This window comes from Suricata suricatta, chromosome 15, assembly GCF_006229205.1.
Source record: "Suricata suricatta isolate VVHF042 chromosome 15, meerkat_22Aug2017_6uvM2_HiC, whole genome shotgun sequence".
Classification (NCBI taxonomy): Eukaryota; Metazoa; Chordata; class Mammalia; order Carnivora; family Herpestidae; genus Suricata; species Suricata suricatta.
In genome coordinates this window covers 76,980,419-77,006,519 of record NC_043714.1, presented here as the reverse complement: position 1 = coordinate 77,006,519, position 26,101 = coordinate 76,980,419, and the positions used below count along the sequence as shown (strand labels likewise).

General features: G+C 63.5%; 1 protein-coding gene and 1 long non-coding RNA gene across 2 annotated transcripts in view; both read right to left on the bottom strand.

Annotated features, from left to right (window-relative positions):
• Nucleotides 1-5,096: 5,096 nt before the first annotated feature.
• On the bottom strand, nucleotides 5,097-8,265 carry LOC115278706. Its single transcript, XR_003903050.1, has 3 exons — nucleotides 8,209-8,265; nucleotides 6,889-7,041; nucleotides 5,097-5,139 (listed from the first exon to the last, which is right to left on the bottom strand). It is a non-coding gene; the product is annotated as an uncharacterized LOC115278706 (long non-coding RNA).
• Nucleotides 8,266-16,681: 8,416 nt separating this feature from the next.
• The window catches only part of ADGRB1 (adhesion G protein-coupled receptor B1), a gene marked incomplete at its 5' end in the record, with an annotated part of 54,406 nt that continues 44,986 nt past the window's right edge, over nucleotides 16,682-26,101 (bottom strand). Inside the window, 8 exons of the mRNA XM_029923337.1 lie at nucleotides 16,682-17,495; nucleotides 18,058-18,162; nucleotides 18,336-18,371; nucleotides 19,567-20,249; nucleotides 22,382-22,421; nucleotides 24,099-24,812; nucleotides 25,328-25,452; nucleotides 25,598-25,728. Coding sequence (XP_029779197.1) covers nucleotides 17,298-17,495; nucleotides 18,058-18,162; nucleotides 18,336-18,371; nucleotides 19,567-20,249; nucleotides 22,382-22,421; nucleotides 24,099-24,812; nucleotides 25,328-25,452; nucleotides 25,598-25,728 — 2,032 coding nt within the window. The remainder of the gene's footprint in view (nucleotides 17,496-18,057; nucleotides 18,163-18,335; nucleotides 18,372-19,566; nucleotides 20,250-22,381; nucleotides 22,422-24,098; nucleotides 24,813-25,327; nucleotides 25,453-25,597; nucleotides 25,729-26,101) is intronic.

Here is a 26,101-nt window from a genome sequence, read left to right as displayed (position 1 = left end):
GCTGAGCGCCTTCCCCGCCGCGTGTGGGTGTCGTTGGTGAGTGTCGCGTGCCCCACAGGCTCCGGGTGCGGGTCCACGGCTGTCACTTGTACCGTAATCGCTGTCGTCCAGCCTGTGACTTCGGGGACTTTGCTTACCGTGTCTCTGCTTGTGCAGGAGCTCTGTGGCCGGATGTGTTACTTTTCCACGGTCTGTGCTGGGGTCTGAGGGAGGGCCCCCCCCCCCACGTTGCCCCGGCCCTGGAGCAGTGCGCGTGCGGGGCCCAGCTCCCTGCCCGCGGGAAACGGGGTGCCGGTGACCCACTGCACGCAGCAGCACTGCTGGGCACCAAGCTGTCCCCAGGATTGATGACGGTGCCGCGTCACCCTAGCCACAGGTTGTGGGTGCCCGTGGGGCCGCCACACCTCAACGACCCTCGTGGCTGTGATTGTCTCAGTGTCTGTCCCTCAGCATCTGTTCAGGAGACGGACGTCACAGCGCTCTGAGCAGGGGAAGGTAACCGCCGCAGGGCCTGGGGGCCGAGGGGGACCGGCTGGGACAGGGCGGAGCGAACGCTGAGGGATGAGGGACCGCGGGGATGGCGTGTGGGCGTGGACGGGAGCGCCCAGCGTCGTGGGTGACAGCCCCCACTCCAGGTCAGGAGGACCCCTGTCCCCGGAGCTGGGGGCGTGGCAGAGAGGCTCACGTGGACCCAGGGCCCTGAGATGCAGGGGTCGGTCCCACAGGGGGAGGGGTCACAGGAGACCGGCGTGAAACGGCCTGGGGGCAGTCCTGGGGGCACCTGCCTGAGGGATGGGGGCGGGGTCCCTCCTGCACCCCACGCTGCCCCCGAGGCGAGGATGACACTCAGCCGGGTCCGCTTTCCCAGAGCGCGCAGCAGGGGTGAATTTGGAGCTGGGAGGGGAAGGAACGCTCTGCTCTGATGGGCGCCAGGGCCTCCCGCCTCGGGTCACCTGCTCTGGTCATTTTGGGGTGCGGGTCCTTCTCTGTGTGCCACGTGGGGTGGGTGTTACCCTGACTTCCCGGCTCCAAGGTGTCATGGGTGTGCGTGGCCCCGGGCGTGGCTGAAACACGTCTTTTCTCTTGCTCCTAATGTAGGCTGAGAGAGGAGGGAGGGAGGGAGGGAAGGGGGAAGGCCTCGCTTGGAGTCTTTCTGGTCTCGTTCCCAAGGTGTCAGGTCTCCGCCTCCGGCTTCCTGGGTGGGAGGGTGGTCTTTCCTCCCACGAGACTCCTCGGGTGCCTGGACTTGATGCCCACCTCAGCGCGTTCGGGGACCGCGGGGCCACCTGTCATGTGTGTGTGGCTCTGGTCTTGACCTGCCTGCCCCCTTTTGCTGTGGGGACTCGGCTGTAGGTGGGTGCTGACGGGAGCTGATAGGAGGTGACAGGAGCTGACGGGAGGTGATGGGAGGTGACGGGAGGTGACGGGAGCTGACGGGAGGTGACGGGAGCAGCGCGCGGAGAGACGCCTGCTGCCCTTGGGTTCACACCGTGGTTTCTGATCTCACCAATTTGTTACTTTTTGATTTTTATTTTTTAACTTTTTAAAATGTTTATTTAAACAGACAGAGTGTGAGTGGGGGAGGGGCAGAGAGAGAGGGAGACACAGAATCGGAAGCAGCTCCAGGCTCCGAGCTGTCAGCACAGAGCCTGACTCGGGGCTCGAACCCACAAACCGTGAGATCATGACCTGAGCTGCAGTTGGATGCTGAACCGACTGAGCCCCCAGGTGCCCCCGATCTCACCAATTTATTAAACTGCCTGTGTTAGAGCACAAGACCGTCAGTGTGACCAAGTTACACTCGCAGGTTTAACTAACATTCATTCCTCTGTGGGTTCCAGACCCGCCACAACCTCGCCGTGACGGGGTCCCGGGGACGGCTCAGGCGCTGGCGGAGCCCGGAGACGTGCGGCATGCGCGTCCTCACCGCCTTCCGTTCTGGGTGGCCCCCCCACTCTTCCCACACAGCCTTTCCTGGGTTTGCACATTCTCCCGTTTTCACACCTTCCAGGAGCTGGAGTTTTACCCCGAAGGAAGCGGCTGCCACCGCGGGCTGGCAGGGGGCGCGGCGGGGCGGCTGGCGGCCCGGGCTCCTTCTGCCTGACTTGCCGTCTGCCCCCGGCCTGCGGCCTTTGGGCCCCTCGCTGCCCCGCACGTGTCCCCTCGGCACGGCAGCGTGGGTCCCAGACCCCTGTGTTATGTCGCTCACGCCGACGTTCCTTCCTGTCATCCCGATATTTTCACCCAGTCTGCCAGTGTTGCTAGAAGCCCCTTCTGGAATTTTCTAGCAGTTGAGACGTGTGGATTACGGGTTCTCCAACCCTGATGCTCCCAGCCCTCATTGCGAGTGTCCTCATGTGGCACCGTTGCTGTGCCCTTGAGCCCCATCCGGCCTGGCTGACCTCGGCCACCAGCCAGCTGCCTCGTGCCAGCCTGTGGCTCTGAACCCTGGGCCCCGGGGGCCGAGTGTGTGCTCCGGGCCCTCCTCTCCTCTCTCCCGGTGCCCCACATGGCCCAGGGTCGCAGCCGGGCCTTCTTGTCAACAATCGTGGAGGAAAGAAACAAGACGCCCGTGTTTAAATGCTCCCTCAGTGTTAAATACTGATCAAAATGAAATCTATTAGTGTTTCCCTTCTTTTACAGAAAACTCCTTTCTGTTTCCTTTTTGCTGATTCCCGCCTCTGGAGTGGCACCTCCAGCCAATGGCCTGCTGGGTCCCCGAGTTCCCAGTGACACAGCTCGGTGAGCCTGAGCCACATACATGAGTGGCCTGCAACATGGAGCCGGCTGGGCCCCGGGCCCTCCCAGGCCCTCTCCTGGGTCGGGCGCTGCCTTGGCCTTGGCTTGTGAGCATCACTGCGTCCACGGTACTCCCCTCCTGAGGCGCCCCCCATAATGCACCAGGACCGCCGTGTGGCCCTGTTTCACAGCATCGCCTCCAGAGGCCCCGTCTCCAAGTCCTGTCCCGTTCGGAGGTCGTGGGGGTTAAGACTCAATGTATCCTTTCTGGGGGAGGCGGTCCAGCCGGCCTCTTGGCTCATGAAGGACCTGCTCCTTCCCGGGAGGCATCGCTACCATGGTTTGCGTCGTTGCTTGATTGCTCAGATTGTCACACCTGCCGGTCTCGGACTGGAATCCTGCTCCCTGTGAACCCTGTCCCTGGACTCTCTGTGGGCATCCTTGTTTCTGGCAGCGTTGGAATGTTCCAGACCCTTCCCAGTGCCTTTCCTCTCCAGGACACGGGATCAGCGTCTCCAGGAAGTCCTGGCATCCGAGGCGAAAAGGGCATGAGAGCCGTGAGTGCGTCTCGGGGGCTTGGAGGTCAGGGGCGGTCCTGGACCGGGCACAGAGCAGGAAGGTCACGAGCTGACGGCCAAATTCCCAGAATGTGTGTTCGTGATAAGAAGGCGAATCGGACCACAGTCACGATCACAACGGCCCGGGGGCTGGAAGAGGGCCATGCCCCCTCACATACACCCCACGGGGCTCCCGGGACAGGGCCGTGCCCCCTCACATACACCCCACGGGGCTCCCGGGACAGGGCCGTGACCCCCCCCACATACACCCCACGGGGCTCCCGGGACAGGGCCGTGCCCCCCACCTGGACCCTCGAGCTCCCGCAGCAGGCTGCCCTCTGGCCTCCCCTGCCCCGAGCGGCTGTGCATCAGACCTGGGGTCTCTGTGCAGACTTGGAGCTCCTGAAGCAGGACCCAGACTCCACGAGCCACAAATTCTCTGACCGCTTCGTGGAGGACATGGTGAGCTGTCCCCGTTCGTGACCCCCTGAACCGCAGCCCGGCCCATGTCTAACGTCCTCTGGTAAATGGGACAGTTCCCTTTGGCCTCCCTGGGCTCTCCCTGCCTCGCACCCCCTCAGTGAAGCTGGCGGCCCCCTCTCCAGACCCAGACTCTCAGGACATGGGGTCCTCAGCAGCTCTGCTGGTGCTGGGCCCAGACCCCTGGGGGTCAGCCTTGACCCCTCCCCACCCTCACCACCCTCACAGCCCTCCCAGATCCAGAGATCCCCAGCATCTAGAATCTTCCCACTGCCCTGCTGCCCTGGTCCAAGCCCCCCACCTCTTCTGCAGCATGCGTGGGTCTGAGACCCTTGGGGCCTGGCGTCCACCTTCCTGCGCTGCCCGGCCTGGCTCCCTGCCTGCACTGCCCCCCTCCCTGGTGCCCAGGTGGGCAGCACAAAGCCTGCCTCCTGCTCCAGGCTGCAGCGAGGGCCCTCCAGCCGTGTCCTGGGGCCCCTCCCCTGTGGCTGTCTGGGGACGGCAGTGGGCCTGTGGTCACCGCCCGGCAACTGTGAGTCAAACCAGTGAGGAGGGACACAGTGCATCATCCCAGGGTGCCACTGGCCCTTGGGGAGGTGCCGACAGCAGCTCCGGGGGCCCAGGGATCACCCAGAGACTCCGCCTCCAGCCAGGGAAGTGAGGGAGCGTTGTGGAGGGGGCAAGCTGGAGGCCAGCCTGGAGGACATGACCAGCGAGTGGTCAGGGGGTGGAAGGCACTGAGCAGGAGCCCGTCTCGGCACAGGTGCTGCATGAACGAAGGTGGGGGGGCGGGGGGGGGGCGTGATCTGTCAGCCGAGGACGGGCTGGAAGGGTGGATGGGAGCTGGGCTGGGCCGGAGTCTGCCAGAGCCGGGGAGCCCATGGGGGTGTCGGGCCAGAGAGAAGCCCGTGCATCCTACCCCTGCAGGGCAGTGGAGCTAAGTGGCTGGGGTGGGGAGCACAGGGGCACATGTCCCCTGCCGGAGGGCCTGGGGCAAGGGGCGGTCTGGAGGTGGGGGCTGGGGAGGAGAGGCAGATTGGCCCCACACGAGGGGTCCCTGCTCATCGTGGTTCCACTGAGGAGGGTGTCCCGGCGAAGAATCCTTAGGGTATGCAGCGGCGGAGAGAGGGGTGCGGCCTGGGACAGAGTGCCGCCGGGGAGCGCGTGGGGTCGTGGACGGGATCCGTGTTGCCCCAGATCACTTCGGGGTCGACAGTGGGGACAGGAGCCAGAACAGAAGATTCCGACACCTGCAGACCAGGCAGCCTCCCACGAAAACACAAGGACGTCTTGGACAGATGACAGCAAATGTACTTTTGGATGTGATGCTGGCTCTTGAGAGAAGCAGGGAAATCTCCAAGGGCTGAAAAACAAAAAGCAAAAAAATGGGAGTCGCCCAAAGCCAGCCAAGAACAGGAACGGTTGGTGGACTGAGGGGCCCGAGGCGTGGCCCCCCAGGGAGGGAGGAGGGAGCGTGGGTGGGATGCTCTGCCTGGGGGGGGGGGGGGGGGGCTGGGGCAGGAAGCTGTCTGGCCGGGTGGAGCCCCCACCTCCCGGCCTGAGTGGCTCTGTGGTGGGCACAGAGGGGCGCAGGCGGGCGGAAAGAGGCCCAGAGCGGGAGCAGGGAACCCCGAGGTTTCTGGCCCCTGCGGACCTCAGATGTTTTCGGGATGAGGGTCCAGAATGAACCAACACGGTTCGCAAAATGATCCCATAGGAAGCATTTAAAGGGACAAAAGACAACCATCAAATGACCAAAGAGAAAGAATTATCAAAAACAGCCAAGCAGATTTGAAAAAGAATCAGAACGTTAGGTAGGAAAAATGCAGTCGCTGAATTAGAGTCTCAGTGGCCAGATGGGGCGGCGCTTCAGACACGGCTCTCCCTGTGAATTAGTGAGTGGACAGCTGCGCGGAAATTAGTAGATTCCCCAGACTCCCCAGGAAGCACAGCACCTGCTGAGCGGAGGAGGTGAGACCCACCAGCACATGCGCCGCACAGAACGTTCAAGACAGAGGTCTCGCCAGCGGGTGCGGGGCCCCTGGGGCCAACCGTGAACAGCACGTGGCAGTTTTAGGGCCGATGTAAAGGGCAGCCCTGCCCGGGTCCCGGGCTTGCCCCTTGCACACACACAAGGCAGGCTCAGGAGCCTGGGGAGCGCTTTGAAAACCCACCTGGGCTTAGGGCCACCGCTCACGGACATGGCCTGGCGGCGCGGGCCCAGCCTGACTGCCTGCAAAAACGTCCCCTCCCCAGATGGGTGTCCTCCCGGAATCCAAGTCGGACCGGGGCTCACCCCAAACATCCACCGCGGCCGGGACGCAGTCCAAAATCCTTGCCGTGTGAAAGAACAGGAATACCTCAAGTGCAAGGGCATTGAATAGATGCCAACTAAGAGGTAACAGGTGCTGAAGTGATCAAAGACCTTAAATCAACGATGTGCCCAAGCTCTAAGAGAGAGCACAACGAATGGAGAGTTAGAATATCTGAACAGGGAAACAGAAGACGGAAGAAGAGTGAACGGTCAAGACCGTGGGTGTTGGTGCAAGAAGTGGTCAGTGGGACAGAAGAGAGGGCCCAGAAACAGAGCCACCCAACTCCAGTCCACTGATCTTTGACAAAGAGAAAAAAAAGTCCATTCAGTGGGGAAATGATGGTCTCTTCACAAGCCTGTTGGAATAATCAGACCTCCACGTTAAAAAAAGAGAATCCAGACAGACCCCACATGCCGCTCACAAACGGGAATTCCAGTGGCTTGTGGGGTCTGTCTGGATTCTTTTTTTTTAACGTGAATTCTTGAAGCTAAACGTAAAATGCAGCTCGGTAAAGGTCACCTCTAGAAGGTCACACCGGAGAAAACCTGCATGGTGTCGGGCATGGCCGTGAGCGTGTAGGTCTAACACCGAAAGCGCAATCCACGAGGGAGAATGGACGTCAGACCTCGTAACTTGGGTTGTGTCGCGGCTTCCCCTGAGGGAGGAGGGCCCACGGGCCGACCGGGGACGGCCGCCCAGGAGACACAGCGCCCCGGGCCGCAGGGAAGCAGCTGACGCTGGCCCCTTGCCCATCGAGTGCAGGCAGGGGGTCTCCCCATGGCCGGCCCGCTCCGCACCCGTGTGCGTTGGCTTTGCCCAAACTCCTGGAGCCGCACGGTGGCTGAGTCTTAACTGTACATCAGCCGTGGGGGTAACGTGGGGTAAAGTGTGGAAAGTTCCGGCAGGCACACCAGTGTTAGCATGCAGAGGGTCGCCACGTGTAGCTTCATCTGGGATTTGCATCGGGCAGGATTGTTTAGTTTTATCATGTGAAGAAAAAGGAAAAACAGAAAAATAACAGATGGAGTACACACATAGCAACCCAGATCTGTTTTTAAAAAAAGTGCTTAGTGGTCGGGGTCCCGGGGGCTCAGTCTGAAGCATCCTGACTGGGTTATGATCTCCCGTTTCGTGAGTCTGAGCTGTCAGCACAGAGCCTGGAGCCCAGCTCAGATTCTCTCTCTCTCTGCCCCTCCCCTGCTCATGCTCTCTCTCTCTCTGCCTCTCAAAAACAAACATTAAAAAAAATTTTAAAAAGCACCTAGTGGAGAAAAGTCAAACACAGAATGAGGTATATAATATAATTTAAATAAATTTAAAATCTGTACACTTTGATAACTGTCTCAGTTTTTTAGAGAGACAGTGTGGAGACAGTGGCGGGGGAGGGGCAGAGAGAGAATCCCAAGCAGGCTCCCCGCTCAGCACGGAGCCCGACGAGGGACTCAGTCCCACGACCCTGGGATCATGACCCTGAGATCAAGAGTCCGACCCCGGGCTGCCCAGGCGCCCCGCCTCGCGGATTAATAAGATGTGAACATTAGCGGAAGCTTGTGAAGGGCATACAGACCCTCTATACTATTTTTGCTCCTCTTCTGAATGCCTAAAATTAGTTCAAAAAGTTTAAAAAAAAAAACCTTTTTTCTTTCCCTGAGAGCAATTATAAAGGAAACAGACACATTAACTCAACTAGAATCGTTGTTTAGGGGTTGGGGAGGGTTATGGGGAGAAGAGGGGTAAACGCCCAGGACCGGGACCCCAGGGGATGGGGCGGGGGGGGGGGGGGGGGGGGGGGGGGGGGGGGGGGGGGGGGGGGGGGGGGGGGGGGGGGGGGGGGGGGGACCACGCGGCAGGGGCGTGGCCCGGGAGTCGGGGCAGCTCAGTCTTCTGCTTGTGCAAAGAGAGGTTATCATGGACAGACGACAAGGACTTTGGCAGAACACACTGGAGAAGGAAGGCACGGATGTTGGAGGACTTGGTGTGATACTGTGACTCAGCACCAGCAGACGTTAGGTCTTTGCCCTCCTTCCTGAGACAGTGGCTCCTTAAACCCTTGGGATCCCGGGTAGGTGAGGACAAGTGTCTTTTGCTATGTTAATGAGATGACCCTTGGGCCTCACCTCAGGAGGGGCTGGTGGCCCGGAGCCCCCTGTGGGATGAGAAGCCTGGAATGTTCAGTCCCAGCCCTAACGTGTGGGGAGAGGGAGGGGCCCGAGAGCCAACGGCCTCCTCAGTCCCGCTGTGGCTGGAAGCCTCTTTCGCACCCCGGAAGGAACGGGTTCAGCGCTCCAGGTTGGTGGACACTGCGGGCCCGGGGGGGGGGGGGGGGCTGTGCCCCGCTTCCCTCTCTTCCTGAGTTACAGCCCTTTTATAACAGAACCAGCGATCCAGGGAGTACGGTGCTTGAGCTGCATGCGCCGCTCGCACAACCGAACCCAAGCCGAGGCCGGGGCGAGGGGACCCCCAGGGTAGGCTGGCGGCCAGAGCCTCGGGCGACAAGCTGGGGTGCAGCTGGCATCTGAGGGGGGGGCAGTCTTGTGGGACGGAGCCCGGCCCGGGGGGCTGCTGCCAGGTCCGGGTGCGGTCGAGCAGAACTGCAGGGCCCCTGCTGGGCTCTGGCCGCTGCTTGCTGGTGGGACCCGCCCAACACCCCAGCCCCCACCCACAAATCATAATCGGGCCCAGAACCCAACTAAACGGTGAGCAAAGTAACTTAAACACATAAGTAAATGCAACCAAATATCGTCTGGTCTTTAAAAAAGTCTGCATTACGGAGTTTCAAAAATACGGAGCTAAAATGATAGACTACCTAAATCCCAAGAGGGTGATTAAAATATTCTTAGGTCCTTGTTTTGTTTGAAAAGGGTGTTAATATTTTGCAAAATTTTAGACCTTCTAAAAAATAATGTGAAGTTTCAAAGGTCAGCTGAAAAGGAATAGAAAGAATCTGTGGTTTCTGGACCAATACAAGGTGAAAGTGGATTAAGAAAATTTAAAAGTGTGATTGTTTTAAAAATCAAGAAAGAATTTTTTTTTATTGTTTTAATGTTTATTTTTGAGAGACAGAGACCGTGTGAGCAGGGGAGGGGCAGAGAGAGGAGACACAGAACCGGAAGCAGGCTCCAGGCTCTGAGCTGTCAGCACAGAGCCCGACACGGGGCTCGAACCCACGAACCGTGAGATCATGACTTGAGCTGACCGAGCCCCCACATCCCCTGAGAAAGAGGATTTTTAAAGTGCATAAAAGCAGGACGGATAGGGAACGCGGCGAGGAGTGGGTACACAGTGGTCACACACACATGTGATTAAAAACCTGTTCAAAAACAGAGATTCTCTGGTTGAATTTTAAATAGTATTTTAACAAAAGACAGTTAGGGTGTTTATATACTATCAAACAAGATGGACTGTAAGTCAAAAGATAAAATCATTATCATGTAGAGAGGGGGTCCTTTCAAGAGAATAAAAGGTGTGATTTGCTGGGAAGAAGGGCGATCTAAACCCCGGTCCCCACCTGAGGCGGTGCATACACAAAGCAAACTTTGGTAAAACTACAAAAAAACCTATCCTGGTGGGGATTTTCAATATTCCTTTCTTAACTACTGGCAGGTCACGCAGAAGCAGCAGCCGGCCGCATGGAAGATGGCAGCCCTGACTCCACGACTGCACACAGGGCTGTGTTCCCAGCAGTTAGAAAATACACGGGGGCGGGGGGGGGGGGCACCTGGGCGGCCCAGTCAGGTAAGCATCTGATTTCAGCTCGAGTCATGATCTCACAATTCGTGAGTTCGAGCCCCGCATCCAGCTCTGCACTGATCGTGTAGAACCTGGTTGGGATTCTCTCTCTTTCCCTCCCCAACTCGTGCTTTATTTCTTAAAAAATTAAAAAATATATACATAGGGAGTATTTTTTTTAATCGGCACATGCTATATCCTATGACAGCATTATAATTAAAATGGAAATCTCAAAAAGGCAGGTTTTAAAATGTCCACATTTCAGGACTTTAAAGCACATAAAATAATGTATCAAAGAAAGTAACCATTAAAACAACGCTAGCTAACGGAAACGGTCCCTACGGAGCTAAAGCAACACCTTGAGGGAAATTTGTAGCCTGAAAGTTACATTAGATGCACATCAAAATCTAGAAGTTTACGGTGATAAGCATCCTGCTTAAGGAATTAGTTGTTTTTGTTCATAGTGACCCCATCCCCCCCAGAAGGAAGGACAGAAAGACAAGAGCAGAAATAGACAAAAGAGAGAAAGGCGCCACTTAGTGGGCCCACAAAGCTGAACATTTGTTCTTTGCAACAGCTGATCAGATGTCAAATGAGAGAGAGAGACAGTGACAGAGAGACAGAGAGAGAGACAGAGAGAGAAAAGGAAGGCACAATTCAAACAAAGGCCAGAGGAAAAGGAGACGATGTCAGACACATCAGAAACCAACAAGGTGGGAAGAGACTGCCCTGAGCAAGTCCCTCCATTACATTGGAGAACCTCGATGAAAGAGATGGATTTCTAAAAATATATGGCGTCCTAGAAGTGACTCAAGAAGTAGAAAGCCTGAATGGCTGTGTAATTAAATGCGGCGAGAAGGCCTAATTCGGGAGCTGTGGAGGCGTGTGGAGAGAGGGGAGTCCCTGGTGCAAGGGGCCCGAAAGAGGGGCGCCGGGGGCCGGGTGTGGGCTGGACGCTGGGCCTCACCCAGCAGAGGGGCGTCTGGCCCCGAGTTCCAGGGGAAGGGAGGGGCGGAGGGCGCAGAGCGAAGCGGCCGTTGGGGCCGTCGCCCCCCGCCCGGGTTAGCGCCGGGCGCTGGCCTGTGTGCCGACGGATCGTACTTCCGGCAGCGCCTTGAGGTGCCCAGGCCACGGTGCTGAGTGCGTGGGCCTCAGACCTGCTGGCTTTGCTTTCAGTTACGCAACGGAAATGACTTTGTTTTTCCCCTGACAATCCTCAGTTGTCACAAACCCAGACGGCCAGTGTGGTGTCTCTTAAGGGCTCCTGGGTTCAAAGCTCACCACGGACTTACTCTGCAACCTTGGGCAAGTCACTCACCTCTGTGTGCCTCCGTCCCTCCTCTGTGATGGGGGACGGGGACACCAGCCCCTGCCCCATGGGGCCCCTCGCCGGGCCCCACAGTTGTCCTGCTCTGTGCGCCTCCAGCAGGAGCCCGCCCCTGTCTGTTTCCACTCCTCAGCCCGGAGCTCGGCCCAGCCCCCGCCGCCCCCTCCCCCTACTTGTCCACTCGGCTTGCTCCCCTGGCCCCCCCCCATCCACTGGTGGCCCCCGCACCTTGACAACATGTCCCCAGGGGAGGGTGGAGGAGGCGTGTCTGCACAGCCTCCCCAGGGGCCCTCCCTGCCGTCAGGAGAAGATCTCATATGCGAGCCGGATGGGGGGCAGACCCCCCACACCAAAACCTAATGTAAGACACGTCACAGCTCCTTAGAGACTTGGAGCCACAGGTGGGGTGGGGGCGGGAGGCTCCAGCAAGGGGAGGCCAGGAAAGCAGGTGACAGCCACGGGCAGGGACTGTGGGGGCTGGTGTGGGAGGCCCGGGCTGGGGCCAGGAAGGGGGCGCTTCCAGTGCGACCCAGGCAGCTGTCCGGGCCCAGCCGTATGGCCCTGGCCACACCTGCCCCTAGTGACTTGTTGGTGACCTGGGGCGGGAGCCGAGTCCACTGTGGCCCCTGGAATTCCCACAGGGGTGGGGCCTGGGAGCAGAGGGTCCCTCTGCTGCAGGGAGGCGCCTGCCCGGCCCTCAGACCATCTGCAGTCTCAGGTCTGGGTCAGTCTGCGGACCTGGGCGCCCATCTACCGCCCCTCTGAGCTCCAGGCTCAGCCAAGCCCCTCCCCCCGCCCTCTGGCCAGAAGCCTGGGGGGTCGCATCCCTGCTCTGGATCTCCGGACACCTTCACCAGGCTGTGTCCCCTCCTCTCCACCATGACTCCACCCCTCCTCTTTCCTGTCTTGCCTCCCCCCGGGCCCCCTTCATCCATCCAGGAGGTTAAGTCCCTTTTAGAGGGACTGGGCTGGAGCCTGTCAGCTGCCTCCCTTCAGAGGACTGGCGAGCCCCGAGCCTGGAAGGGGGCTGGGAGGGATGGAGACGACCGGAGAGCACAGGTGGGGCCCCGGCTGGCGAAGGAGGCGCACCCGCGAGGGGACAGGCCCCCCGAGGCCCCCGGCAGCCGGCCTGCCCCAGAACCAGGCTGCCCCACCCACTACTGCCTCCCAAGGAACTCCCCGCGATGGAGAGAGGGTGCAGCTGGTGGGGGGTGCTGCCGCCTGCCTCCTCCCGACTCCCCTTCCTGGGCGGGGTCCATATGGTGTTCCCAGACAGCCTCGCTGAGTCCAGCAACACCTCCTCTGCCTTCCTGGGACAGCTGGGGACGCCTGCGCCCTGCAACTGGCCCAAGCAGGGCTGGAGGCTGTCCCCCCCCATCGCCGGTCAGGGTACCCGCCTGTGGGGATGACTGGCCCAAGCAGGGCTGGAGGCTGCCCCCCATCGCCGTCTGGGGAACCCGCTCATGGGGACGCCGAAGGGAGAGCCCGCTGAAAGCCCACCCTGCCTTCCCCAGGGGGCCCCCTCTTGCGTCTTTGGAGATTTGGGGCGAGGGGTCTGACTGGGACTGTCCTGACATCCGCGTGTGTAAGTGGAAGTCTCCCCATGAGCAAATCTTCGATTCCATGATTGTTACTGCTCAGACCCCAATATTCTTTGTCCGGGGAGCTGCAGTCTCCAGGGGGCTCCCCAGACCCCTGCGGGCCCTGCCCCAGGCCTGATGGCTCTGGGGGGAGGCCCGGGCTGAGGGCTGGCTGGGGAGGGAGGGAAGGTTCTGGAGCCGCACAGCTGGGAGGCTGACGTGAGCAGTGACTGTGTCGGGGCTTCCGGCTCTGCCAGAGCCTTATTTGGAGCCGGTTCCGCCGGAGCCTGGCGGTCTATTCAGAGACACCCTTCCCCTCCTGGTTATTTTTAGGCCCTGAAACAAGTACTTGGGAGCCCACTGCTCCCCACGCCTCGAGAGGTTGCAGGGCCACAGACTGCTGGCCTCAGTCCTGCTGCCGCAGTGCCAGAGGGGAAACTGAGGCCCAGAGGAGCGGGGCTTGTCCTAGGTCAAGGCCATGTGCCCCTAGCCAGCCTACCTTTGGGCCCCTCTGTGGACTGTTCGGAGCCAACCTGGCCAGGGCCACGGGGCGCCCTCATGGAGAGAGGTGCACCGGAAGGGGACCCTCACCTACGGGCAGCCTGAGAACTGCTCTGTCCGCTGGCAGAAGGGGGCAGACGGTGACCCCTGCTGGCCCTGACCGGCGCGCCAGCCCTTCCTGGCGGGGCCTCGGCGTCCTCCCCAGGGCCTGGGGCTGAACACTGCTGAGGGTGAGCCCAGACACCTGCAGGGGCCTGGGGGGATGGTAGCGAAGGACCCCAGATTTTACATCGTTTCGAAAGGGCTTCCTGGTATCCTCTCAGGGCAGTGGGGTGGCCGTTTCTGGCCAGCTGCCTTGTCACCCCAGGGAGACACATGGGTCTCCTGTTCCCCAGACATGGCCTGGAGATTTCACGAGGAGCAGGCGGTGGGTGGAGGAGGGCCAGGAAGGGCACTCCCAGCCGGTGGAAGGTTCTAGAACTGGTCCCGGGGCATGAGGCACACTGCGGATTTGCTCCTCTATGGAGGCAAGCCCATGGGGGACACAAGGCCTGGGGAGGGGATGGGAGCCTGCAGGTGGGCCCTTCCTCTTGGCTGAGGCCAGGAGGGGCCAGAGGGCATTGCTGGGCGGCCCACAGGGCAGTGAGAGGGTGGCCTCGGGAGGGAGGGAGGGGTGGGAACTGAGAGCGGGGCCTGCTGACTGGCACACGCTCCTCTCGTACTGCGGCAGGAGGCTAGACTGGAAGAGGGACTTCCAGATGGGGGCCAGCGGTGGGGAGGGGGGTGGCTGTGAAGGCTTTTCCAGAAAGGGTCTCCACCTGTGCAGAGGTGGGGCCTCTCCACCAGGGGAGCAGGGATTGCTCAGGCTTCCCTCCCCCTCCCGCCCCGGCCCTGCTGGCCTTGGGGACAGGAGGAAGTGGGGTGAGGGGGACCTGGGTGTCAGGAGTGTGGCCTGGAGAAGGCTGCCTCCCGTCTGCCCCCCCCCCCCCCAGGACTCAGGCTCCGGTCTTTGTCCTCAGGCAGCTCCTTCCCTCTCCTCAGTCCCTCCATCTGCCAAATGCCCCGCCCCCGCCCCCCCTGCACCACCAGCCACGCCGATGCCGGTCGGCATCAAAACCGCTCCCCACCAGCACCAGCAGCTCCGGCAGCACGTGCTCTGCCACTCACGGTGGCCACCGCCATCCTGGGCACCACCCCTACGCCATGATGGCTCCGCTGGTGGCAGGAGAAAGGGGGCAGAGGAGGTATTAGAGCGCCAGAGGGGGTGCTTGTCCAGAGGCACCCAGACAGGGAAGAAAACATAAGGTCCAGGAAGATCTCTCCCGTGGCCTGGCCACCTCTGAAAGGAGTGGCTTCTGCTGGAGGGAACAGCACAGCGTGGCTCTCGCTGCCCCTGGGACCTCCCCGCAGAGGGAAGGGCCCAAGACTAGGGCCGGGGGGAGCGGGGTGTCCAGACCTCGCCCCGCCTGGCGGCAAGAGCACAGCACCGCTAGCAGTCTCCCCACAGGTGACAGAGGTGGCCCCGTGCAAGGCCCGGGGGTTTCCATGAGTCTGGGGGAACGTCCCTGGGGGCTTCCTGCACCGAGGCCCAAGACAGGACAGCCATCTCTGTGACCAGTGACCGTGTGGCCGTGCAGCACAGAGCAGCCGTGAACGTGGGGTCCTGGGCAGGACAGGAATGTGGCCTCTCCTGGAAAGATACAGCCTTCCTGGGGGGAGCTGAGCCCGGGGAGACCCGAGTCTGCTGACCCTGAGCCCCAGTTACTCGCCTCACGTGCAGGGATGGTGTGGTGGGTCCTCTTGGCTCGCCGTTTCTCCAGCTCTGCTGCTGCACAGTGAACAGCGCAGGGAGGTCCGCACACAAGGGCAGTGGCGAACCCTCTGCTCCCTGCTCCGCGCTGCCTCCCCCAGGAGCCGGGCACGGGGCTCAGGACTTTCTGCACCAAGACCCCCCCTTCCTGGGGGTCCTTCTGGATCAGCTGAGGGATGAGGAAGGCAGCACAGGCCGATGCCTCATCCGAATCCCCCGGCCCCAGGCCGGATGCGCTCAGAGTTGGATGCTTCTGTCTGGAGAGGCTGTGCAGCCAATGACGGGTAAGATGTCATCGAGTGTCCCAGGAGGGCCTGCTCCAATGTGCCCGTGTGCATCCCGTGTGCGTCTCGTGTGCGTCCTGTGTGCGTCCCGGGTGCATCCAGCGTGCAGCTACTGTGCAAATCGGTGATCAACCTTAACACGCCTCAGGTGGGGAGGGGGGTGTGGCTGCCAAATCTCACCAAGAAGAGCTGGTGTTTCGGAGCGTTCAGAGCGTGGCTGCGAGGCTGGCTCCTGCGGGCCTGCGTGCTGGTGCCGCCCCTCCCGCTGCGCACTCCCAACAGGCAGGTGCGGTCACTCGGCCCCCAGCCCTTGCACCTGGTCACCACCGGTTCCCCTCCATTCTCTGCCACTTATGGTTGTCACCCGAGGGAGTCGTGACAGTGGAGGGCGGGGCGCCGGGGGACCCGTGCCAGGCAGCTCCCTCACTTTTCAGGGGGGTTGGCATTGTTTTCATCTTGACTGACGTGGTTGGGGGACCACAATCCAGGGTGCTGGGACCTGCAAACAGACCACCTGCACACTTTTTCTTCGGGTCAGGGACCTTGTCTGCTGCCTCTCAGGGTCCAGCAGGGCCCGGGGGCCTGCCCTGGGGTGAGAAGTGCAGCCTGGTGGGGGGATCCTGGCTCAGCTCCTCTCTCAGCCTCGCACCTGCCAGCCTGGCTCCCTGTGGAGGCTCAGGCTGCCCCCTGCTGGAAGCATAGAGGAGAGGCAAGACCCGGCATTTCCACTAGAGGGACAAGCATCAAATTCATGCTCAGAAACCTGGGCAAGCTGTGTGTCACGGGCCTAGGTGGGAGGTGGCAGAGGGCAGGGCAGGATGGAGAATGGGGCGCAGCTGTGGGTGTGTTCACATGTGTCCCTTACGCCCGTCCCAGGACAAAGCGGGAGGTTCATGGGACACAGGTGATGCAGAGGGCGGGGGTCCTGGAGGCAGTGGGCACACAGGCCAGACGGAAGGGGGGGTGCCTAGCTCTCAAGAGTCCCTCTTCCCTCCCACCACATCCTCTGCCCACCACATTTCTTTGCAGTCCTGGATTGTCCCTACAGCAATGACTCCAGCCATAGGGAAGTCACACACCAACCGTGTGGGTCTAAAAGTCTGTGGGTGAGGGGGGGAACACAGGCGTCCAGCATCTGAGGGTCCCCTTCAGTTCCCTCACGGCACCCCTGGGGACCACGTGACTGCTGGCCTGGGCACCGGGGCCCACACAGTGAGCTTCTGACACCCAGGCAGGGCCCAAGGCAGGGGTGGAGCCGAGGTGCCCACCAGGCCTCCCCTGCCCTTTCGCCCCCAGTGGAAGGACCGAGGCTGGGGGTCGGGACCTTGTGACGGACAGAGAAAGGCCACACAGAGGGGATGTGGGTTTTTAATTCTTTTTATTGAAGAAAAGAAAAGGAGAGAAAAAATAGATTCCCCACCCCTGCTTCTTCCCGGAGTGGGCTTCTAGTCCTGCCCCTGGGGTCAGCACAGGTGGGAGAGAGGGCTGTGCTCTCCACCTGGGTCTGGGGAGGGGCCCCGGGCCCTGGAAAGGTGTGTGGGTGTGGGGCTGGCTGCTTCCCGAAGGGTAGGGGTGTCTAAAAAATGGTGCCAGGCCAGCTGGGCCAAGCAGGCTGGTCCTCTGCCGTGGCAGCTCTGGCAGGCGTCCTGGGGATGCTGGCCGCACCGGCCCTGCCACTGTCCGCGGCTGCCCGCCCGCCTGCCCGCCGGCGCCGGGCTGGAGGAGGGCAGAGTCTGAGGCACCTTCGGGCCTCTGGAGCCCTGTGCCCACCCGGGCCGCCGGTGCCTCCTGTCCCCTCTGGCTCTGGTCCCAGCACTGCGGGCCTCCGCCTGGCCGCCGTTCGAGCGCCCTGAGGCCGGGGCGCGGGCCTGGCCCGCAGCCCGAGAGCGTGTCTGTGCCCGTCCTGCGGCGGGAGCGGGGCGGGGCGGGGGCAGCATCCCCTCCTCGGGCCGGTGCGTGGCCGCCGCCCACCCGCTCAGACCTCGGTCTGGAGGTCGATGACGTCCTGGCCCACCAGCGGGATCGTGGCGCCCGACTTCTCCCACTCCACGCTCCGCAGCTCCAGCGGGGAGGGCGCCAGCGGCTCCAGCTCCTTCTTCACCCACGCGGGCGTCCCGTGGGCTTTCCGAAGGCTCTCCCAGGGCCGCTTGTTAGGCGTCTGCTGCTTTTCTGGCTGCTGGCCGGCGGGCGGGGGAGGGGGGGCGGAGGCCAGGAGGGACGCCGCCGAGCAGGAGCGGATGAGGAGGGGAGAGAACGCAGACAAGAATCAAACCGAGAGGAAGGGGCCTGAGAGGCGCAGAGGCGGGCTGCGGGGACATTCGGGGCGGACCGGCTTGCAGCTATGGGCGGCGGGGAGGGGCGGGCCTGCCTGCCCAGCACCCATCCCTTGACCCCGTGCGCCGCCCACCCCTCCGGACGGGGCTGGGCGTGGGGTGGGTCCCTGGGGGGCCCGCATGCTGGCTCTGGCCCTCCAGGCTCTAACAGGGCTGCTTCAGGCCAGCCTGGGGGGAAATGGTGAACCAGGGAGAAGGAACGCTTAGGGTTCGAAGCCAGCATCAACTAAGAGCTCTCCTTCTGCCAGCCCCGTCCCTGGGCCCCGCCCCACGCCCCGCCCCACGCCCCTCCCCACGCCCCTCCCCAGCCAAGGCCCCGCCCTGCGCCACCACCCCACCCAGGGCCCCGCCCCGCGCCACCACCCCACCCGCGGCCCCAAGGCCCCGCCCCGTCCCCCAGACCTTGCTCTCGGGGCCCAACACCTCCTTGTCTTTCTCTGCGTGCTGCAGCTTCCGGTTCAGGTCCTGGAACATGTCCTGGTGCCGCTTCCGGGTGTGCATGATTTTCTGCGGGGCACGAGGGGCAGGGCGTCCTCAGCCTGGAGGGCAGCTGCCCTGCCAGGCCGGGCTCCTCCTCCCCAGCCCCTCCCTGCCTGTGGTCAGGCTCCAGCTGCCTGGGCCCCCGGGGGTCTGAGCGCCTCTGGCCCTGGGTGTCTGGGGAAGGGGACATCAGGACCCACCTCAAAGTCCAGTTCTGCATATCGTGATTTCCGCCGCTGTGGGGAGAAGGTGTTTGTGCGCGTTTGTAAGCAGTTCCCCAAAACCTCCCTGACGGCAAGTCCAGGCCTCTCCTTGCCTGAGCATGGGGGACGCTGGGGACCCCCTCACCCCATGCCTGCTCTTGGGTTCTCCGCCAGGCTGGGGGACATGCTTCTGACCATCCTGAAGCTACACTTCGCAGTGCCCAGGCCCCTTGTCGGCCACCCCGTCCAGAGACAGTGGGGCCCAGCCTGAGTGCTCTGGGGGAAGCAGGTGGGCAGAAGGGGGGGCCCGCTGAGCCAGGGGAAGCGAGGCCCAAGGCCCCAGACAGCAGTGCCAGTCACATGGCAGTCACGTGACTGCCTGGGGCTCTGGTATTCCAGGTCCAGAATGGGGGTGAGCCCGCAGAAGCATTTCATCACGTTCTGTCCCAGACTGTCCCCAGGGCCATCTCCTGCTTTGAGAGACAGGGGACAAGGGTGATGCAGAGGACTGGGGCCCTGGAGCAGACTGTGGGCACACCAAGGGCAGCCAGAAGTAGGGGAGGACCAGGCCCAAGGCTCCCTCCCTCCACACCCTCTGCCCTGCATTTCTTCGCTTAGATTGTCCTCCTGCACTGGCACTGGCCGGTGACCGTAGACGAGAAGTGGGCGCAGGGCAGGGGCGTGGCGGGGGCACCACAGAGAACTGGGGCCTGGGGCTGCTTCACCAGAGGCAGTGAGCCAGGAGGTGGGGACCTGGGGGGGGGCTCCCTGAGGGTGCTAGGCAGTGCTCCCCCCAGTGCGCGCGGAGCCCCGTGCTGTACAGGCAGAGTGCGGTCAATTCCGGCTTCAGGCTGATCTAAGGAGGGCCTTGCTGCTGTGACCGCCCAGGCATGGAATGGGCTAGACTCGGGCCAGCTCAAGTCCAGCCGGGTGGGCCCCTCTGCAATGGCACAGGCCCCCCGCTCCCTGTCATAAGGGCCCAGCAGGGCCAGCATGGCTAGAGAATGGGCTGAGGATGCCTGGGTCCCAGGCCAGGCTCTGCCCAGCCCAGCTCTCCAGTGTAGGCCATCCCCACTCTTGCCAGGGGACCCCTGCCAGCAGGAGTGAGGCCAGGACACTGGCCCCCAGCCTCCCCGACGCTCGCTGCAGGCCCCACGTGCGGAGCTGCAGCCCAAACTGGCCACGCTCACAGCACCCCCTGCCCCCAGGACCCCGGGGCTGCCCTCACCTCCAGGGAGCTCACGGACAAGGTGGTGACATTCTCGTTCCTGGTCCCGGTCCCCGAGCTGGGCCCTGGGTGGGCAGCAGGCTCCCCGGGCTCCCCCAGGCTGGGGGGCGCTGGCTCCAGGGTGGGTGGTGGGGGTGGGGGTGGTGGGGGCGGGGGTGGCTGGGCGGGGGGTGCCTCCGGAGGCCCCGCCCCTGGGGGCTGGCGGGAGGGGGGGCTGCGGGCGGGGAGGCCTGCATCAGGTGCCATGTTGAGGTGGATGAGGCGGGTCTGGGGCATCTGGTCGATGTGGATGCTGTGCTTGGGCTCCTCGGGGGGCTTGGGCCGCAGTGTGGCCGTGGCCGTTGGCAGGATTACATAGCTGGTGTCCAGGGCCTTCTCCTGGGCCCGGCTCAGCTCCGAGTCCAGCTTCTTGAAGATGTCCCCATCACCAGCGAAGGAGGACTTGGGCACCCGGTCCTTCTTGAGGGTCAGGGAGTGGTTGGGGAAGTCGGGCAGGGGGCCGCCCGGGCAGCGGGGCGAGCCGTGCAGGTGCAGCTTGGACACGTTGGCCGGCAGGCTGTTGAAGTGGGCGGGGGGCGCCTTGGCGGGGGCCAGCTTCATCTTCTCCTCCTCGGGCAGCGACGGCCGCTTGAGCGTGCCCGTGATGGTGGCCGTGCGGCAGGCTGCGATGTCCTTGTTGAGCACTGTGGGGACAGGCAAGGGGGTCAGGGCGGCCTCGGGGACACCTCGGTGGGTCTTGATCGGGCGCGCCCTCTCTTGTGTTTGGTGGTGCTGCAGCCGGGAGTCCTTGGCCTTCTCAAGCAAGGCTGGAACGTGGGGTCCTCCAGTCTGCCCCCAAAGACAGGAGGACAAATGGCTGCCACCCACACACAGCCCTTCCCAGCAGCCGGGCAGCCCCTGTCGGCCCTGGAGCCAGCCCACGCTTCCTGGAACTTCGGGGACACACCCCTCATCGCTCCTGGGGTGCAGCGCCCTGATGCCTAGCCCCTCCTGTTCAGCTGCGGGGGGGGGGGCAGGCCACCACGACGTCCCACCTGGGCTCCAGCTGGCCCACCACGTGCCACGCTCCTACCAGTCGATTCAGCCTCGCTGGCCCAAGGAGGCCCAAAGCGGCCAGACTCACGCAGGCTGGTCCCGGGGAGCCTGCTGTGAACGCAGCAGCACCTTGGTCTGGCCCCCAAACGCCCGCCACTCCCTTCTGCCACCCTGTCGGCCCACGCCCTCCGACCCGCCGGTCACTCGCCAGCCCCTGTACTGGAACTTCCCGGGCCCCTTCTCTTCTCCAGCCTCGGAATGCTGACCCCCTGCACCCACGTCTGCAACCCTCCCCCACTCCGGTCTCACCCAGCAAACCTGTGCCCCTCCGAGTCCCTGTGGCAGAGACCTGCCCATCCGCCCCACAGGGGGCAGCTCGCCTGGACAGAGCTGTGCACCCCCCTCCTGCCGAAATCCAGTTGTGGGCCTCCTGGGTGCTCGGCCCCAAGTCCAGACTCCTTCCAGGCTCCCAGACCTCCTGCCGGTGTGCCCACCTCATGCTGTGTTTGTGACCTCAGCCTCCCCCTGCACCCCCAGGTGCTAGCTGCCTGAGGTCATGGGCTAGCCTGGGTCACGATGAGGAAGAAATGGGGGGCTCAGAGGCCAGGGCCACCCAAAGGGGGCTGGGCCCGAGCCTCCAAAGGCTCTCAAGTCTTGAGGTCACCTCTCAGGGAAGCTGCCTAGGCTACGTGGGACCAAGATGGGAAGGGAAAGACCATTCTGTCCAGTTCCCATTCCGCCCGACCAGAGATCACTTCCTCCAGGAAGCCCTCCTGGGTTCACCCAGCAGCAGCTGACACTCCCAGTCTGGGGCCGTCTCAGCTCCCAGCCCCGTGGCTCTCTCTAGAGAAGATGCCCCTTGAGGATCACACGCGGGGCAGTGTGACCAGCTGGCTCTCCACAGCTCTGAGGCACACTGCCTGTCCTGGGCCCCGGACGCCCGGTTCTCAGAACAATGACACTAACACAGAGTCCTTTCATTGGGCAAGTGGTTCCCTTTTTCCTCTTGCTTCCAGGAAACTCAGCATTAGTCTAGGGCTCAGTGACGGCTCCTTCACCCTGCCTTCCTCCTGCTCCTACTGACGTCCCCCCAGTCTGAAGGCTCGGCCAACACTCCTCCCTGGTTGGATGGAGGATGGAGATGTGAGGACGACACAGAATGTGGGCCCTTAAGGGACAGCAGGCAGGGGTGGGTGACACGAGGCGGTGACAGGGAGGAAGTGGGGCAGCTCCGTGTCACACAAGTTGTCTAGCCTCACCACCCCCACGGAGAGAGTGGACACTAAAGACCAGAAGTGTCTGTGGTTATTGGGGGGGGGGGGCACAGTGCTTCTCGTTTAGGGGCTTGGGAGGACAGGGCCAGGCCCAGGCGCGGGCCCAGGGTCCCTCCAGTGCTGAGAATCCTGCCAGCACCACATGAGCCCTGGTGAGCCCATGCTCCTGGACAGGTTTCTGGAAGTTTCTTCTGTTATCGACTCACAGACCCTGCCTGCTGCCTCAGGGCCGTGGGTGGGGAGGGGTGGAAGAGGCTGGAGAAGGCGAGGGTTGGGGCGGGCCAGGCCCTGGTGCGGGGGCGTCTGTCTGCGCCGACCAGGCCTCCGAGCACCCGCCCTCCGTCTGCGCGGATGTGACCCAGCCTCACGGTGTGGGCTGTGGCAGGTGGCGGTGAGATGAGGGCAGACAGATGGACACACAGACACACACACAGACACACAGAGAAAAGAAAAAGCAAGTGGCCCAGGCGAGGGCCACCTGTCGCTCTCACCTGGCAGGCGCTCACCTGATCTACAGGCCAGATCCACGTCCTTCTCGAAGTCAGTCTGCAAGACAGAGGCGGGGCAGGGTGAGGGCCCGGAGCCGGCAGGCGGGGCTGGGCCACTGCCCGGCCCCCACGCTGCCAGGGAGCTGCCGCGCGTGCCCGCCACGGAGTGGGAAGAGGTCCGCAGCTCGTGCCCGGATGCTGCCGTGTGCAGTGACCCCCAGCAGGCGCCGTGTGCACACCTGTGTGTACGTGTGTGCACGTGTGTGCACGTGAGCTCCTTCCAGGGCGTGCGTGGATGCGCTGGGAAGGCCGGTCCCACCGTGGCTCACTCCCGCCCCCGCCCCTCTGACTCCAGCATAAGGACCCCTCTGCTCTGCTCTGACGTCCCTTCCATGAGGCGGGGCATGGAGAGTCTCAGGCCAGAGCCTCTTGCCGCCCAGGCCGCCCCCTGTTGGTGTGCAGGGGGTGGGGGCCTGTCTCCCATCTCCTGTGGGGTCCTCCCTGCAGCCCCGAGGATGAGGAAATGGAGGCCAGCTGCCCAGAGACGCAGATCAGGCTTCAGACACAGATGTCCGGTGCCAGGGTGAGGCCAGCTGCCCCTTATTGGTGGCTGAGATCCCGCTGTGGCACCTGGCCCACCCCAGCCTGGGAGCTGGGGGACGTGAGAGTGGGGCCCCAGGCCCCAGCCTCAGAGAGCCCGGTGGACTGGGAGACCCACTCGGGCCACCCCAGGCTGCGGTGTGGCCTTCTCCAGGGGCCGTGGGGCTGGACCCTAATTTCAAACCTGGAGCTTCCTTCTCCGAGAACCAGACGCTGGGTCGGTGGGAAGACTATAAAGCCTGAGGTCAGAGATCGGGCCAGGAGCAGTGTCGGGGGCGTCCGTTCCCCTCCCCTTGCCCGTGAGGGTACAAGCCTCTTCCCCAGGGCTGGCCGCCAGCACCTGCCGAGGCCCTGGCTGTGAGCCTCACACCCCCACGGGTTGGCTGGGCACCCGAGGACTGAAGGAACACCTCCTGGTGGCCAGGCTCACCGCACACCGGGGGGCACCCAGCGGGCAGCAGGCGCCCAGTGAAGTGATGGGATGGAGAACTCACCCAGGGCACTCCCAGGACCTGAACAGGAGACCTGGAGGGGGGGCGGGGGCGGGGGGGGGGTCAGGGAGGGCTCCCTGGAGGTGATGTCTCAGCACACACCTGTGAGGTGGGCAGCAGGGGCGGACAGTACCTGGCGCCCAACGGCATGTCTGATGCCGGAGGGCCTAAGCCGACCTGGCTGGGGACAAGGCCACACAGGGTAGAGGGTGAGGGGACAGGCCAGGGCCGGTCCGCGGGATGGAGGCTGAGTGACCAAGTCCCATCCTGGCTGAGCCTGAGCCGGAGGAGTCGGTGTGGGAGGTACAGAGATTGGGGGCAGAGGAGTGGGCGCAGGCCGCTGGCAGCCCCACCCAGACTCGGCACCTGGGCCCTGCCCGTTCCCAGACCCCGGACCAGGGATTTCACCTCGGTGAGTCTCCCCAGGGTTGCACGGGGCTCAGCTCCTCCTGGGGGGCCACGGGGTCTAGAGCGGCTCCCAGCAGGGGGAGGAGCCCCGCCGGGCAACGCGCTGGCCCTACCAAGAGCTGGGCGTGGCTCCCAGCAAGGGGAGGAGCCCCACGGGCAGAGCGCTGGCCCTACCATGAGCTGGGCGTGGCTCCCAGCAGGGGGAGGAGCCCTGCCGGGCAGCTCGCTGAGCCTACCATGAGCTGGGCGTGGCCGTTCTGGAAGGAGCCCCCCGAATCCCCGTTGCCCTCCTCCTGCCGGTCCACCACGCGGCACTTCACGGCGTCCTGAACCTGGGGACAGAGCAGAGCAGTCACTGGCAGCCCTGGGCTGCTTGCCCGGCAGGAGGGCGGGAAGGCGAGGGGCCAGCCGCCCTTCCCGCCTCTGAGATTCTCTCTGTGCCCTTTGCCGTATAAAAATTCCAAATCCAGGGAGTTCCGGGCCCACTGAGCAGGCGCTGCCTCCCTCCCGGGGGCAGTGTGTCCGTGAGATCGGGCAGTCAGGCTGAGGAGGGGCCCGGAGCCCATACCCCGAGCGTGGGTGCCCCGAGTGACACGCCTCCGCTTCCCTTCCTGCCCTGGAGGCGCTCCACCCGAGCGTCCCGAGGGCCCTGGGACGGTGCATCTGTGGTGGCACTGAACGCAGACCTCACCCGTTATGGCCACGGGCTCTTCAGAAGGGCGGGGCCGGCGGCTCCGTGCCAGGGGCCACCCAGGCGGCCAGCACAGAGCGCGACAGCAGGGAGGAGCCGCTAGGGGAGAGGTGGCCTGTCCCTGCAGGGTGTGCTGGTCGGTGGGCACAAAGGAGCAGAGGCCGGGCACCTTCACCCGGGGCTGCCTGCTCTGCGTGCTGGGGGCCGCGGCGAGCAGAGCCCCCACCTCAGGGAGCGGACGCTTCAGGGCCACCATGTGCTAAGGGAGTAAGTGTAGGCACAGGAACAGTGAAAGCCCAGAGGGCTTCCTGGAGGAGGTACCTAGAGTGAGGTGGGCAGTTCTGAGAGTAGGGGGTGCTGGGGGGACCTGGCTCCCAGACCTGGCGCAAACCGGTGGACCTGACCCCTCTCACTGCAGGTTCTGAGCCCAGGGCGCCAACACTCCACAGCTGATCACAGGCAATGCTGGGGTCTCGCTGGCCTCAGGGCCACTGCCCTGAGCCAGGCCCCCGAAACTCCCTGAGCTGCCTAGCAGACGTCTTTAAGCGCCTACTGTGTGCCCAGTGCAAGCAGGCCACGGGCCAGGAGATGGCAGACAGGAAAGCGCTCTCTCCACTGGCACAGAGAGCAGATGGTCTCCCAGAGCACCTCTGGCCCCTCCTCCGGCAAGGCCGCCCGGCCAGCCGCACCCCTTCTGCTGCCCCCAGGAGACTCAGACGACCACTTTCCTCGCCCACCTGCAGAAAGCTCCAGCTCTCCCCACAGAGGCCCGACCTGCCCCTGGTGCAGGATTCCTGCAGCCGAGGGCCGGGCAGCCGAGGGCCGGAGCCCAGAGCCCAGGTGGGGCCAGCGCTCACGCCCCAGCGAGGCGACCGGCCCTGTGCTGGCCTCGAGCTGCCCTGACCGGAGAGGAGGGAGTGACCGGCGGGTGATCGCTCATCCGTCAGTGGGGCCGGGGCCAGGCTCGCGTGGCGCTCTGAGGACGCAGCCTCGGGGCTGAGATGCCCCCTCCTGGGCTGTCCCTGGGGCCTGCGGCTGCCAGACCTGGGACTCCTCCAAGTCCCCAGGATATCAGCGTGGACACGCAGGATGGGCTGGACACGTACGTGTCAGGGAGGCTGTGGTGGGAGCTTGCCCACGGGGCTGGTCCAACATCAGAACCTTCGGGTCTTTGCCTGTGGTCAGAGCCGCTGGAGAGGGGCCCTCACCTCTCCCCCAGGTGGTCTGAGGCTGGGGGCCACAGGTGTTGGGGTGACCAAGGGCCAGCACGCAGGTTTATGCACCCCTGTCTCGGTATGGCACCCCCATCTTCAGTGGGGCAGGGCGCCCCCAGATCAGGGCCCCAAGGCCTCCACTCAGGACGGTGCAGCTGCAGGTGGGGGAGGTGGGTTGGGGGTCCAGGCTGCTACCCAAGCACACAGACAGCCATCCGCGGCAGACCTTCCCCTGGGCGTCCAGGAGCCCCTGCAGCCCTGCTTCTGGAAGCTCTCTGGCCTCAGTGCGCAGGGCCCGCCTCCCCGCCAGGCAGGACCGGCTTCCCGGGCGGCC